At 35.3% G+C, this 16,609-nt stretch overlaps 1 protein-coding gene across 1 annotated transcript in view; it reads left to right on the forward strand.

The window, feature by feature from the left end:
- The window catches only part of PRKAA2 (protein kinase AMP-activated catalytic subunit alpha 2), a 67,015-nt gene that overhangs the window by 41,970 nt on the left and 8,436 nt on the right, over window positions 1-16,609 (forward strand). Inside the window, exons 3-8 of the mRNA XM_003891950.3 lie at window positions 2,285-2,378; window positions 3,250-3,394; window positions 4,631-4,718; window positions 6,867-7,091; window positions 14,164-14,668; window positions 16,282-16,408. Coding sequence (XP_003891999.1) covers window positions 2,285-2,378; window positions 3,250-3,394; window positions 4,631-4,718; window positions 6,867-7,091; window positions 14,164-14,668; window positions 16,282-16,408 — 1,184 coding nt within the window. The remainder of the gene's footprint in view (window positions 1-2,284; window positions 2,379-3,249; window positions 3,395-4,630; window positions 4,719-6,866; window positions 7,092-14,163; window positions 14,669-16,281; window positions 16,409-16,609) is intronic.

Consider the following 16,609-nt stretch of genomic DNA (forward strand, 5'->3'; position numbering starts at 1 on the left):
GCTGAACTGTAAGCTCCACGAGTAGAGACACCAACTTTTGGTCTCACCGAGTACAAGTAGGTACTCAATAAATGTTGTGTCACCATTTAGTAGCTTAATGTCTGGCAGACAGTAAGTGCTTAGTAATGTTATGGTTTTCATTGCTCTAGACTGGCTTTTAGTGTAAGACAGTGGCTGCTAAGGATTTAGAGGTTTCATGAAATAATTCATTCCAAGAATATTTGTTGAATACCTGTGATATACTCAGAAATTGCAGCTAAATTTATTTATTAGAATGTCATCACTTCTTTTCTTTTGTGCCCCATCTAGGATGTACAGAGCATAAAAGTGATTGAGAATTGTTACTAAATCAGACCAGCCTACAGTGAGGTGCTACAGCAGATGCACCTGCCCTACGCTATTCACTTTGGTGCTTATAAAGATAGCTTTTATGAAACTATTTCTTCTAGAGTTCTTGGTGTAATTACCTTTCCAAAGTTCATTTGAAATAGTCTCAATTCTTCTTCAGTCATATTCATTTATTTTATATAAATTAGGATACCTTGCCATGTTTCTTCCCAAAGACTAATGATTGCCATTAAAAATATTTCTTCTGGCCAAGTGCGGTGGCTCATGCCTGTAATCCCAGCAATTTTGGGAGTCCAAGGCGGACAGATCACTTGAAGTCAGGAATTCGAGACCAGCCTGGCCAACATGGTGAAACCCCATCTCTACTAAAAATACAAAAATTAGCCGGGCATAGTGGTGCATGCCTGTATTCCCAGCTACTCGGGAGGTTGAGGCAAGAGAATTGCTTGAACCCAGGAGGTGGAGGTTGCAGTGAGCTAAGAACATGGCCACTGCACTCCAGCCTGGGTGGCAGAGTGAGACTCTGTCTCAAACAAAAGAAAAAAAAAAACAAAACTAATTTTAAAGTCTCCAAAACTTGGTTTGGTAAAATTGTGTATAGGGGTGTAAGTTGTAGTTTTTGGGCAAAAAAATTTTTTTATCAAATAAAGCTAATTTTTTTTTTCTTAGTTTTTAATGTGCCCAGCTTTGGATGCCTAGAAACACAGACACACAGACACAGACACACACACACACACACACACACACACACACACAGTTAGTTAATTTTTCATGATGGGAATTGTTTAACATTTACAAAAGTAAAGCGGTGAGACGACCTCATGTATGTCTTATTCAGCTTCAACAATAGTCAATTCATTGTTTTATCTGTTTCCCCCCATTTCCCCTATGCCAGATTATTTTGAAGCAAATCTCAACATTATCTTTTTAATCTGTAAACTCTTCAGTATTTACTCTAGAAAATACTTTTTAAATTCTAAATAACATAAACATAGTATCATTATCATATCTTTATTAAAATAATTAACAACATTATCCACCACTAATCAGCATGTAGACTTTCCTGATTGTTTCATAAATGCTTTTTTAAGTTGGTTTATTTGAATCAGAATCAAAATAAGTCTATTCAGCATAATTGGTCAATATGTCTCCTGAGTTACTTTTAACATATAGTTTATCCTTTGCCTTTTTTTCTTGCATTTTGTTTGTTGAAGTAATGGTCATTTTTCACTTTCTGGATTTTGCTGAATGTATCTCTGTAGTATCATATTATGTGTCCAGGAAAATATATATATGTTTTACAGAAATGAGGTCTTGCTATGTTGCCCAGGCTGGTAAAATACTGACTTTAGAAGATATGTTCCACTTAACTGCCAACATAATGCGTATGCTTTTCAAAATCGGTTCCATAAAATCATGTTGAAGATCAGTTATTTTCTTTTCTTAGCACTTTCATGTATATTCTGTTTTAGTTTGTTTTACTGTCAATTCCCCAAAACATTGCCCTGAGCTCAGGTGATTCTCCCACCTTGGCCTTCCAAAGTGCTGGGATTGTAGGCATGAGCCACAATGTCTGGCCCAAGTATATTTTCTATTTATCTTTAAATATGTGATACCTCATCTCCTTTGACTGTAAACAAATTTTTGTTTATATGGAAAAAAATCAATGCTTAACTTAGTTGTTGAAGAGGGAAAGATTTCAAAAATTATGTAAACATGAAAGGGAGAATGTGAAGGAATGGCCATCAGCCTCAAGAAATAGAATAATTTTGTAATGGTCCATGTTTATTGCTCTGTGATTATTTTGATAACATATAATTTGTTGCCTAAAGTATTATAAAACATTGAAATAGAAAATTGTAGCAAGAGTAGATATACCAGGTTGATTTTGGTTAAAGTAACATATTTCGTTAACTTTTTTTTATTAACAAAAAAGATACCAGGTGATCAGCACTCCAACAGATTTTTTTATGGTAATGGAATATGTGTCTGGAGGTGAATTATTTGACTACATCTGTAAGCATGGACGGGTGAGTAACATACTATCTGGTACACTAAACCTCTAAACTAATAAAAAAGAAAGTATTGGGAAATAGCACAATGCAAAGATATCTTCAAGGTTGAAGTCGCTTTTATAATAATGCTCAACTAAACATATAGAGTATTAGACAAATTTTCTTTCTTAAGAAGCATACCTTTTGAAATACTGATTTTGGAAAACATGTTCCACTTAATTGCCAACACGATGCCTATGCTTTTCAAAATCTGTTCCGTAAAATCATGTTGAACATCAGTTATTTCCTTGTCTTAGCACTTTCACGTATGTCCTGCTTTAGTTTGTTTTACTGTCAATTCCCCAAAACGTTGTGCACATTTAATAATATTAATTGAAATTTAAATATTAGTGCTTAGCAACAAAGAAAAACTTGTCTATTGACATGTTGAGCTTTGACAAGCTTTTGGTTTGTCTGATTTGTTGAGAATTCCAACATAATTCACGCTTGCTTAATTATATGTAGCCTGATTATGAAACTAAAAATCTTGTTAAATAGATGTATCAGATATTATTATTTTTTTTTTTTGAGACAGACTCTTGCTCTGTTGCCCAGGCTGGAGTGCAGTGGCGTTATCTCAGCTCACTGCAACCTCTGCCTCCCGGTACAAGCAATTCTCCTGTCTTACTCTCCCGAGTAGCTGGGACTACAGGCACATGCCACCATGCCCGGCTAATTTTTGTATTTTTAGTAGAGATGGGGTTTTACCATATTGGTCAGACTGGTCTCGAACTCCTGACCTCAGGTGATCCACCTGCCTCAGTCTCCCAAAGTGCTGGGATTACAGGCGTGAGCCACCATGCCCAGCCCCAGATATTCTTAATGCAGTTTCTTTTATGCTTGATAGGTTGAAGAGATGGAAGCCAGGCGGCTCTTTCAACAGATTCTATCTGCTGTGGATTACTGTCATAGGCATATGGTTGTTCATCGAGACCTGAAACCAGAGAATGTCCTGTTGGACGCACACATGAATGCCAAGATAGCTGATTTTGGTATGTAACTCCAGGGTTGTTCAGAAATGTACTAGCTACCTTTTAAAGCATAACAATTCATTGAAATAAGAACTTTCCATGTCAACCTTGTACATTCTGTACCATGGAAAGGGATTAGCTGAAATCTCCTCAGTAGCTTTTTCTATTCACTTAAATACACTTTAAAAATGCAGATACCTCCAGAGAAGTTAGATGGCTGTCATCAAGATTAAATCCATTCAATCTGCATTTTCTCCTAAGGAAATGATGCATAACTGTTTTTTTTGTTTGTTTGTTTGTTTGTTTTTTGAAGAGAGGGGAGGAGTCCCAAAATTCTTTGAAAATCTCATGAAAGTATGGGCACTTTCCCTGATGAATGCATATAAACCGAGGTACCTGAAAATTTGCATGCAGTTGGAAAAAAGCCCTTCTGAATTGATCCACGAAGAGGTCCTTAGGGTAACATCTAATAACTTCATTAGAGAATAGTTTTTGTCAGAGGTAAAGGCACATAAAATGTGATTTGTATATTCCAAACACTTTCTGGGATAAACGTATGTGGAAAGGATGCCTTAATAGGGTATTTGAGAAAAAGACTAGGAAATGAGAGATTAAAGAGAGAGATAGAAAGGTACCAGTTATTGTTGCCTATTTGTGGTCTATACCTTGTCTTTAATCTAAAAACTAGGAAATCGCTTTCTCTATTTCTCTTCCTTGTCTAAATCGTGAAACTTATTTAGTACTATAGCTCAACTAGATTTTTGGTTCAATAGATTATTTTTTCTATGTTGAATTAAATATTTCTAAATTAACTTTTGAAACATAATCTCTTTATGAGTTGGGGCCCATCTGGTTTCTAATTATAGAATTTAAAGAGGCTTCTGCAAAAAAGTAGTAGTCTGTATTTTATTCTTTTGACTATGGAAAAGGTAAATAATATTTTGATGTTTTCATGTTTGGGAAAGTCAATATGCTTCAGAATAACCTCATTTGTGATGGGAATCAACATTTTTATTTAGAAAGGAAATTTAGTTTCACTCATACATGTGATGTGCTTTAGTTTTTTGTTATAGTGTAAGCACTCTGAGATGGCCTCTTTCCAGTTAAATGCTTTCCACTGCCTTTTTTTTTTTTTTTAGCACTAAAAAAACCAATGACGTATGCAGGATCAAGGACTTGAAATTTTGCTCATATTTATATGACTTTATCTACTTTTAAAAATATCTAGCACCAGGTAAACATTACTTTTATTTTTAGGATTATCTAATATGATGTCAGATGGTGAGTTTCTGAGAACTAGTTGCGGATCTCCAAATTATGCAGCACCTGAAGTCATCTCAGGCAGGTAATAATCAGTGAAGCATAAGCTTTTTGTAATCTTGAGGTCATTTTGATAACATTTAATTATAATATATTCTCTATGGAAGGTAAGATTTTAACAGGGTAGAAATGAATTGTTCATTTATTTTTCCATTGTTAAAGGGATAATGGTTATATTAAAAAATGTTAAACATTTCATTTAGATGTCATTATATACTTACGAAGTTTTCCCATTAGAAAAATAATTGAAGTGGATCCTGATTTAACATATCTTTCGTTTTACAAAAGTGCAGATAAGAGAGTAAGAATTTGCTAAATTTAAGCTAGTGCCATTATTTATTTATTAGATATAGTTCTTTAATAATACCTTGCGTATTTTCCGATGTATATAGAGCATTGTTTTATATTTTGTCTTTGGAAGAATGAGATTTTGGGGGACAATATTGTTTCATGAAATTAAACTACAAGTAGAGATTGTGTAGTTACTCATGTAAGTTATTCATTGGTACATTATAAAAATGTTATACAGATTGCAATGGTAAACTCAAGTCTTTCTACAGTGATCAACGTGTGATTTTGAAAGTTAACAGAATCCTATGAGAGAAAATATGGTAAAAGTATTATTGCAAATAGCAGATACAGGACTATCTTAGTCCATGTGGGCTGCTATAAGAAAGATACAATAAAGTCGATGGCTTATAAACAACAGAAACTTATTTCTCACAGTTCTGAAGTCTGGGAAGTCCAAGATCAAGGTGCCAGCAGGTTTGGTATCTGGTGAGGGTCTGCTTCCTAATAGACTACCGTATGTTCACTGTAACTTCACATGGAGAAAGGGACGAGGGATCTCTCTGGGGTCGCTCTTATAAGGGCACTGATCCCATTCATGAGAACTCTGCACTAGTGACCTAATCATCCTCCTAAAGTCCCCACCTCCTAATACTATCTCCTTGGGGGTTAGAATTTCAACACATGAATTTTGGGAGGACATAAGCATTCAGTCTATTGCAAGGAGTTTGAAGAATACAGCAAATGATTTCCAGTGTGGCTGCTAGATTTATACTCACACGTGGCATTCATACCATTTCTTTTGGAAAACAATCACCATTTTTTATATAAACAGATTATATTCTTTTCATTAGAATAGTAGAGATTTACTTTGTTACCACAGACCCAGGTTTGAGTATGGTAATATGCTATCATGGGAATTGTAATGCTGTCGAAATGTAAGAGAAAAAAAGAATAATACTATAAGCATAGGTTATCTGGATCAAAGCTAATTTTAGTCATATGATCTAGGAGGTGATGAGAGTGGAAATGGTAAGTACTCAGGATAATGTGATACAGGATACTGTCTACACAGTACTAATAAAGTAATGTTTTAAATCTCTCTCTCTCTATATATATATAGATACACACACACATATATATGTATGTATATATTTTTTGAGACAGAGTCTTGCTCTGTCACCTAAGCTACAGTGCAGTGGCACAATCTCAACTCACTGTACCACCTCCTGGGCTCAGGTGATCCTCCCACCTCAGCCTTCTGAGTAGCTGGGACTAAGGTGTACACCACCATCCCTGGCTATTTTTTGTATTTTTAGTAGAAACAGCGTTTCACCATGTTGCCCAGGCTGGCCTCAAACTCGTAGCCTCAAGCAATCCACCCGCTTCAGCCTCTCAAAGTGCTAGGATTACAGGCGTGAGCTACCGTGACCGGCCTTAAATATTCTTTAAAGGTGTGCCGGGGTAAAAATTCTATTACATGTGTATATTATATGTATATTTTCTTTCTTGTAATAGTTCTTTGGGAAAAAGATTTAACCTATACACCATAGTATTTTTTCAAGTTCATGGTCATCTACTTTGTTCCCCTCAAAAATCAACCACAGAAAGTATTATATTTTTTAATTAGTATGTTTCAGTTAAATGAATTTGTGACAAATAAAAATACCCTATTCACTTGGCAGACTTGAATAGTAGTTGGCTAGCCCCTTTACTCTCTTTGAGGAACAAATATTGAATACTGGGGAGCGGCCGTGGACTTCATTAAAGACCTTGGAAATGAATATGTACTGAATGTAGACTACCTATATATAGAAGTAGGGCACATAGAGAGGGACAAAGTGATACTTGCATTTCAGGTTTGTGTCGTCATCTTTTTTCTTAGATTGTACGCGGGTCCTGAAGTTGACATATGGAGCTGTGGTGTTATCTTGTATGCTCTTCTTTGTGGCACCCTCCCATTTGATGATGAGCATGTACCTACATTATTTAAGAAGATCCGAGGCGGTGTCTTTTATATCCCAGAATATCTCAATCGTTCTGTCGCCACTCTCCTGATGCATATGCTGCAGGTTGACCCACTAAAACGAGCAACTATCAAAGACATAAGGTGATTATTCTTTTTGTTTCTGTTCTGCATATTTTCTCATAGGAATAATAATAATGTTAATTGAATGATTCTCCCAAAGTCTCATTTCCTGCCCTCACCACCTCACCCCTAGTACCAGTGCTTCAGCCACATTGAACTTGTCCTGGTTTCTCAAACCTAACATAGATTTTATGCCTTCATGTCTTTGTTTATATTATTCATTTTGCCTTGATGCCTTTTCCGTTTTCTTTTTTTGACCTGCTAGATTTCCATTCATCCATTAAAGTTCATGCCACCCCTTTTGTGATTTCCACAGGTGCTTCCGTTTCTGTTTTATCAACATTTTGTTAATGCTTTTATTATTTAATTCTCGTCCAGGATTTAGTTGTTTCTCAGTGTGTCTTTTTTCTCTCTTAAATTATGATACCAGGGTAGACAGTGTGTCTTACTCATCTTTGACTATAGAATGCTAAAAGGCCTGGAAAGATGGTATGCTTAGAAAGTGTCTGAAGAAATTTCAAATGGAGAAATAGGGTGAGATTTATGTATTTTACATATGGTTAAAGACATAAAGCATAAAAAGTTTTGCTAAGTTTTTAAATTCAATAGCTGCTAATCGGCTTACTGTGAAGGCTTTTGTGTCACGTGAGAAACTTTGGAAAGTGCCATTGCTGATGCGCCTATGAATATGACCTTTGTATATCAGACACCTGTGTATAGTAGGAAGATGATTCATTGCATTCTGCCTATGACTTATCAAGGCATGTTTCTTAGAGGTTTTATGTTCTTACCTGAGATTTCATTCATGTTTGTTTACAAACATGTTCTTTTGACATCTTTCCAGAACTCTTCCCCTTTTCTTCATTAGCCAGCAAAGACTTTTTTTTTTTTTTTTGGCAGGGTCTCACTCTGTTGCCCAGTCTGGAGTGCGGTGGTGTGATCACAGCTTACTGTAGCCTCAACCTTCCAGGCTGAGGTGATCCTCCCTCCTCAGCCTCCTGAGTAGCTGGGACTACAGGCACGAGCCACCATACCCAGCTAATTTTTTCTTTTTTGTATTTTTAATAGAAACGGAGTTTTGCCATGTTCCTCAGGCTGGTCTTGAACTTCTGGGCTCAAGTGATCCACCCACCTTGCCCTCCCAAAGTGCTGGGATTACAGGTGTGAGTCATTGCACCCAGTCCCAGAAAAGACTCTTTTGAGACCTCTGACCTTTGAAATATTTAAATGATGGCTGAGATAGCTGTTTATGTGACTGCTGCTGATTTCATGCAGGCAAGGACTGATGATTCTTTTTGCATTTATGTATCATTTTCTTTTCCCAGCCTTTCTTCAGTGTTCCAAACCCCATGCATAACAATGTAAAAGTGTAAATTAGCCACCAGATTTAATTATGAAAATGAACTTAGCAGGAAAAAAGCCCTTTGTCTTTATAGTTCTTTAGCATATATACTTCTGTTGACTTTTTGTTAGAAAATCAGACATGCTGATATATTTGCAGCTGCTTGTATCAGCATATACGTTTAGAATAATAATGGGCTGGGTGCAGTGGCTCATGCCTGTAATCTCAGCACTTTGCGAGGCTGAGATGGGAAGATTGCTTGAGCCCAGAAGGTCAAGACCAGCCTGGTCAACATTTATATTAAAATTTTTTTTTATTAAAAAAACAAGTGGTAATAATACTGATTTGTTGCTTTAAAACAGATGTTTGCATATTTATAGACTTCAGAAGAAAAATGTAAATATATTTACTGGGAAGAGTAATTTGTACATAGGTAGATGGCATGAAAGTATCATTCATCTCTGTACTTTAATATGATAACTTGAATCTATAGTTTTCATCATTTTTTGCTTATATATATATTTACTTACTTATATATATTCAGTTTTTTAATGTCTGGGAATTCTTTCCATTGTTTTAATTTTTTTTTTTTTTTTTAAGAGATGGGGGTCTTGCTATGTTTACCAGGCTGGTCTTGAACTCCTGGCCTAAAGCAGTTTTCCCATCTCAGCCTCCCAAATTACAGGCATGAGCCACCACACCTGGCCAATGTTTGGGAATTATTGATTTGATAAACTATAGTTCAATAGGGAAAAGAATTACTAATTATTGAAAAATTACACAATACCAAGCATATTGCTTTATGGCTTGACTTATGTTATTGCATTGACTTTTCATAGATAGCTAGAAACCATTTTATAAACCATGAAACTGAAGCTCAGAAAGGTTATGTCATGATTTATGTATCTGTTTCCCCTATTAAATTATGCATTACTTTAAATTAGGGACCAATTATTAATTCATAGCAAAATGCACAAGATCTAACACATATTAAATGTTGAGTAAATCTGTTTGTTGAAAATTTCACAGCTAATAAGAAGCACAACTGGGGCTCAACTTGGAACTTAACCTGAATTCAAAACCTGTGCTATTTCCACTCTTCCAAATTGTTACATCTGTTCTGTGATATCTATCCTTCTTTCAATCTATCATGTTTTATTTATCTCTTATGCTACTACGTACTTACTGTCTCAATATTATTTTTGTACATCTACTATTTTCTTGTAAGATAGCCATTGGAAGTTTGAAAATATATCTTCATATTTATTTGCTTATTTAACCATTTTCACTTTTATTCATTCAACAGATACTTATTTCACATCTACTCTGTGCACAGTCTTGTGCTAGGTGCTGGGAATATAGTGGTAAACAAGATAGATATTATCTTAATGGAAAACACATCTTTGTGTTCTCCAGCTATCTTAGGCTTAGTAATAGTATTAATGTTATAGTTAAAGTGAGAGGTCTGAAGTTCAACTGAGCACAGATCCCAGTGCATCTGTTTGTTAGCTATGTGCAACTTAGTTACTTCCCACATATATTAGAATTTTGGGGAGGGCAATCATAGATCAAAACATGTGAAATTGTCATTTAAGTAGGTCTAAAAATGATTGAATATCAGAAACTGCAAATATTCAACTTAATATAATTAAAGCTTTTAGAACAATGTCTAGAACATATTAGCTATTAATATTATTTTTGAGGGAATATTTGAAAACCTGTTAGCTGCACTTAAAGAAATTTGGGCATATCATGAGGTTTCTAAAAGTTGATAGTCTTTATAATCTAACCTTAAGTCATATATCAATTTCAGGTATCAGGTAGCAGTGATAGAAATACATAATTTCTGATGGCTGTATAATAGCCTATGTGAAGTGAATTGCTTGTGTCTCAGATGAACCTTCATAAACATCCTAGTTACTGCTCACTTTGGTAGAGTTAGTTCAGAAAACGACTCCTGAAAATAAAAAGCTAGAAGGATGGCTTTTAAAATTGACAGTTATTACAAGAAATTGTGGCATTTGACTAAATTAATGAAATGGAAATCAAATTTAGATTGTTTCCTTATTGTTTTTTAAAATTAATTTTAAAAATAGAATTCACATATCATAAATTTATCACTTTAGATTGTATAATTCACTGGCTTTTCATATATTCACAAAGTTCCACAATCATTATGGCCATCTAATTCCAGAACTTTTTTTATCATCCTTGAAAGAAACTATACACACTAGTCACTCCCCATTTCCCCTTCCTTCTATCCCCTGGCAACCACTAATCTACCTTCTGTCTTTATGCCTGTTCTGAACATTTCATATAAATGGAATCATACAGTATGTGGTCTTTTGTATCTGACGTCTGTCATTTAGCATGTTTACAAAGCACTTTCCTACTGTAGCATGTATTAGTACTTCATTTTTTTTGCTTGAAAAATATTGCAGTGTATGAATATACTACATTTTGTTTATGCATTCGTTGATGAAGATTGAATTGTTTCTAATTTGTGGCTTTTATGACTACTGTTTCCATGAACATTTACATACACAGTTTGTATGGCTATGCTTTCATTTCTCTTGGGTGTATATACCTAGAATTTATAATCGTTGTATGTTGTTACTGCTGCTCCTGTTTGTTCGTTTAGTGATTTTCTGATCTGATTCTGTAAAATCTGTATTCTTTTTTATATATGGCTACTGAAATCTCTCTTTGGTTAGCTTAATGATCAGCTAATGATTAGATAAAAATTTCCTTAAATGCCCTGATCTAATAAGTCTTCCATCCTTTGCTGATGGGCTCTGTGTGATGTTGGGGTACATCCTCAGTGCTCCAACAGGCAGTTGTAACTCTGCCTTAGCCTTCACTTCCTGCTTGTGCAGAGCCTCAAAATCTGCCAATGATGAGAAATTATGGCCCTTTCAGTTTTTTTCTCAGGCAAACACACAACCCTGCATTTGTTTCTGTCCTTTCTGAGTCCTAGAAATACATCAGAGCTTTCCAAAGACCCCTCTGGAAATGGTATTTCCTAATGTTTCCTTTTAAGTGTCTTGGTCAGCTTTTTGTTTACCCAACTTTCACTGCTGCTTCAGGTAGTTGGGATGTTAGACAGTTGCCACTGATTTTTTTTTTTTTTTTTAAACAAATGCCCTGAGGAGAAGGCTGTTTGCAGGAGTAAGCTGTGAGTCAGGTCATGTAAAAACCAGGCTTGTGAGTGGAGGTTCCTAGAGAACTGCTAGACATGTAAAATAATGACAGTTCTCTCATGGTAAGATTTTCAGGGAGCTCTAAACTCTTCTGCTCCTCTGTTCTCCCCACCCCAATGACCCAGTGGTTGTTAAGCTCCTTGTTTTCTCAGCTCTGTGATCATGAGGCTGTTGGTTTTCAAGGCTGCCATGGAGCTGGACAAAGGGAAATGGATATAGGACAACTTAAAAAGCCACAAATCTCACATTTCTTACTGAGATTCAGCCATTTTTCTTGAATAAACCGTCTTCAGATTGTTGCAAGCCTTTGGTGAATTTCCAAAGTTGATTTTCACAGTTTTTGCTGGTATTTTATTGTTTTATGGAATAATAGATTTTTGGAGTTTATTTTGAAAGTGCCTAACTTTTCTATTTGTCATTGATATTTACAAAATATTAGACATGTAACATATTTTTGTCTTCTTTTACTTCTTTTGTAGCTGGGTGTGGTGGTGCGCACCTGTAATCCCAGGTACTCAGGAGGCCGAGACAGGAGACTCACTTGAACCTGGGAGGCAGAGATTGCAGTGAACCAAGACTGAGCCACTGCACTCCAGCCTGAGTGACAGAGTGAGACTCTGTCTCAAAAAATATATATATACATAGAGAGAGGGAGAGAGGAAAGATCTATCTCAAGTTATTTTTATTGCTGAACACTAATAGGGGCTTAATATTATTATATAGCCAATAAACACATGAACGAATTTTTGTGTTCATACTTTATTTATCATATATGCAGAATTTATTGACCATTTACTCTTTACTAGGTAGTAGGGTAGAGCTAAATAAGGTATGGTCACTATTTCAAGAAGCTCTCAGTTTACTGGGCAAGATTAAGAAAAAAAATCAACAACTATAAGAATGTGTTGTGATAGAAAAATCTAGTAGCTGTAGAATTTTTATCTTTGTACATATCCTCAAGGCCTGACACACCATTATTTCCTACTTGGACTATTGCAACTAGCTTCACCATCATCATTTTTATCTTTTCAATTTATTTTCTATACCACAAACAAAATGATCTTTACAGAATGATAATTAGGTTATGTTACCCTGTCTCTTTAAAATCCTTCAATGATTTTCATCAACCACCAGTTCAAATCATGAGATTTCCTTTTTATAGCCTACAATTCTTAGAAATATCTGATTTCTTTTGGCACTCCATCTCACAGCTCATTCTGCTTTCATGATATTGAGCTCATTCCAGTTCCTAGAGCACAGCACAACTCTTCTTTGTCTCATGGTCTTTGCACATATTGTTTCTTTTGCTGGGAATATCTGTTCCGCAACTCTTTGCATAATTGACTTCAGATCATTCTAGTGTCTGCTTAAATATTACTCAGAGTGGCTTCCCTGATCACCTGCCTCTCATTCTAAATTATATACTCTCATTTTACTCTATGCAATTTCTTTTGCAGTCTTTATCACAGGATTTGCATATTTGTATATTTGTAACTATATTTTATGTATATTTGTTTAATCTCTATTCAGCTAAAATATAATCTTTGTGAGGAATGTTTCTTTTTATCCATAGTATGTCCTCAGTAAATATTCAAAAATAAATTAATCAGTGAATAGAAGACATTCAGTCAAAATATGTCTTCATCTGAACTTACGGGATGCCCAATTCTACCAGGTAGTAATGCCTGAACAATCTCGAAGGAGTAGTTTGTGTTAGATGAAAATGGTTTGATATTCTAGAATAACAATAGTAACATCAAGCGCAAAGGCCCAGAAGTGTGGGAAAATAAGGCTTAGGAGAGCAGTTCTCAAAATTTTTGATTTCAAAATCTTGTAACTCTTAAAACTTATTGAGGACCTTAAGGGGGATTTTTTAAAATGCAGGTTATATCTATCAATATTTACTGTATTAGAATTAAAACTGAGAAATTAAGAAAATATTTAATTTACTTAAAAATAACTATAAACCCACTACATGTTAAATAATACATCTTTCATGAAAAATCACCATATTTTCCAAAAAAAATTGTGAGAAGAATGACTTTATATCAAAGACAGCTAGGTTCTCATACCTTCTTCATTCAATCTGTTGCATTATTTTGTATTAGTTGAAGTGTGTAAAGAAGGTCTGACCTCACTCAGATAAGTGGTTGGGAAAGAAAAAAAGTGTATTTATTATTATTAACACCAACTTTATCAGAAAGTCTTTAAGTATTGAGAAGCTGTGAAACTCATACAAATCATACAAAAGTTTTGCTTGAAAGCTTGAATTTTATCATTAGCAACAAATATTGCTGGTTGTTTTCCTTAAAGCGATGGGCTCGCTTTTTTCATTTTTGAGAAAATGTCGGCCAAATGCCAAGTCTTAATAACCATAGTTATTCAAGGGTAGTGGGTAATTAACTTGCTTAGGATCACATAGCTAGTAAGTGGCAGAGCTAGGTCTAGAGACCAGATCTTTTGATTATATTCTATTATGTTGCCCTATGTCTAAATTATTTGGACTTGCCAAAGCGTGTCTTACAATAGTGTATTGTGGTGTTTTTCCTAGAGAGCATGAATGGTTTAAACAAGATTTGCCCAGTTACTTATTTCCTGAAGACCCTTCCTATGATGCTAACGTCATTGATGATGAGGCTGTGAAAGAAGTGTGTGAAAAATTTGAATGTACAGAATCAGAAGTAATGAACAGTTTATATAGTGGTGACCCTCAAGACCAGCTTGCAGTGGCTTATCATCTTATCATTGACAATCGGAGAATAATGAACCAAGCCAGTGAGTTCTACCTCGCCTCTAGTCCTCCGTCTGGTTCTTTTATGGATGATAGTGCCATGCATATTCCCCCAGGCCTGAAGCCTCATCCAGAAAGGATGCCACCTCTTATAGCAGACAGCCCCAAAGCAAGATGTCCATTGGATGCACTGAATACGACTAAGCCCAAATCTTTAGCCGTGAAAAAAGCCAAGTGGCATCTTGGAATCCGAAGTCAGAGCAAACCATATGACATTATGGCTGAAGTTTACCGAGCTATGAAGCAGCTGGATTTTGAATGGAAGGTAGGAAATTATAATGTAATAAGATCATTGTAGAAGCCATTTTTCTATATTGTAAGCAGCTCTGAGCTCCTGAGTTGAGTATTAAGCCCATCTTTTTCTAGTAATATGCCATGCACATTAAAAACAAAACAAATAACCTCTGTAAGGATGAAAAGTGGTTGATACTGGGAACCAACATATTTTGAATTATAGTGGTGTTCTTGGTCAAGAAAAAAAGTAATCAACTAGAAACCTTCTGAGAAAATAGCTTACCAGTTTCAGCATACATCATAGCAATGAAAAATCATGAGTGTCTTCAAAGATAGTATGTTTTTACTTTCTCTTTTTTTGGGGGAGGTTTTTTTTTTCTTTTCTTTTCTTTTTAGGGAACAGAGGCAGGTGGTTGTAATAGCTAGTGGTCAGTACAAATTATATCAGGACATATTTATTCAGTCAGTTAACACTTTTCTCCAAGTTGTGATATTCTCTCTTATTTAGCTAGTGCTTTTAATACTTATAGTATATTTTCCTTACTCTCACGCCACAGTTTGCTTTTCTTAAAAATTAGTGCTCAATTTCATTTCAGTTCTATTTGAATATATGTGTGGGGAGGGGCATTTTTTTCTTCGGTATGCCTTTCACTCTTGTTCTTTTCTTGAGGATTGTGAACTTTTAAAGGAAGAAGAAAAATGTGCAAACTTACCACATAAATATGCATTTGACATGTTCAAATAAATCAGTCATTTTCATTTTATTATCTGTACATGAAATAAATATTTTCTTAAAATCATTTAAAAAACATCTCTTTGTTTTGAAGCAGTCGTATTTAGTTAAAAAAGAAATGTTAACATTTTTAAAATTCTGTACTGAAACATTTTTGAAACTAGTACCACAGATGTTTTGAAAATCCAGAACCTTCAATGCAGTGTTTTTTTGTTTGTTTTGTTGTTGTTGTTTGTTTATTTTTTTGAGACAGAGTCTCACTCTATTGCCCAGGCTGGAGTGCAGTGGTGCAGTCTTGGCTCACTGCAACCCAGGGTCAGGCTATCCTCTCACCTCAGCTTCCCTCGTAGCTGGGACTACAGGCGCCTGCCACCACACTCAGCTGATTTTTTTGGTATGCTTTTGTAGAGATGGGGTTTTACCATGTTGCCCAGGCCGGTCTCAAGCTCCTGGGCTCAGGCAGTCCACCCACCTTTGCCTCCCAAAGTGTTGGAATTACAGGCATGAGCCACCATGCCTGGTCCTCTTTGTTCCTTCTACTCCACAAGCATCCATGAACATGGTTCAAGCAGAGACTGGGCAACCAAATTATAATTGATGTTTTAGAGTTGATGCTTATCTAGAGTGAAAGCTAGACCCGATGTAATCTCTGGGTTCTCTTTTTCTTTTATATTTCACTTTTTTCTTCAGTACCCCAAATTTATTTAAGTAGCTTTTCCTTTAAATCTTAATTGCCATACAATACTGCTAGTGGGGATTAAATAAATACTAAAGTAAACTACCAGTAATATAAAAAAATTATTCAGATATTCCTTTCCTACCTCACCCCTATTAATTACTTATTTTGACCTTTTTTGCATAAAAAGGGAGATATTTTGTAGTTGATTATTTTTATTGATTTTTCACTTTAGGTAGTGAATGCATACCATCTTCGTGTAAGAAGAAAAAATCCAGTGACTGGCAATTACGTGAAAATGAGCTTACAACTTTACCTGGTTGATAACAGGAGCTATCTTTTGGACTTTAAAAGCATTGATGGTAAGGAAGCTATGCATTGCATGAGCTCTGAGAAGATAAAACTTGGCACTAGTTGACCAGATGTTAAAATCATCTCGAAGACATCCGGTGGGTAGGTCATGCACTGGTTTTTAAGTAATCTTAGACTTAACCAAAATGTAAGTGAAGTGAAAAGGATGAGAGACATGTTGAATACCTCTTACCTGGCGTCTTTCCACAAGA

This window comes from Papio anubis, chromosome 1 (assembly GCF_008728515.1).
Source record: "Papio anubis isolate 15944 chromosome 1, Panubis1.0, whole genome shotgun sequence".
NCBI lineage: Eukaryota > Metazoa > Chordata > Mammalia > Primates > Cercopithecidae > Papio > Papio anubis.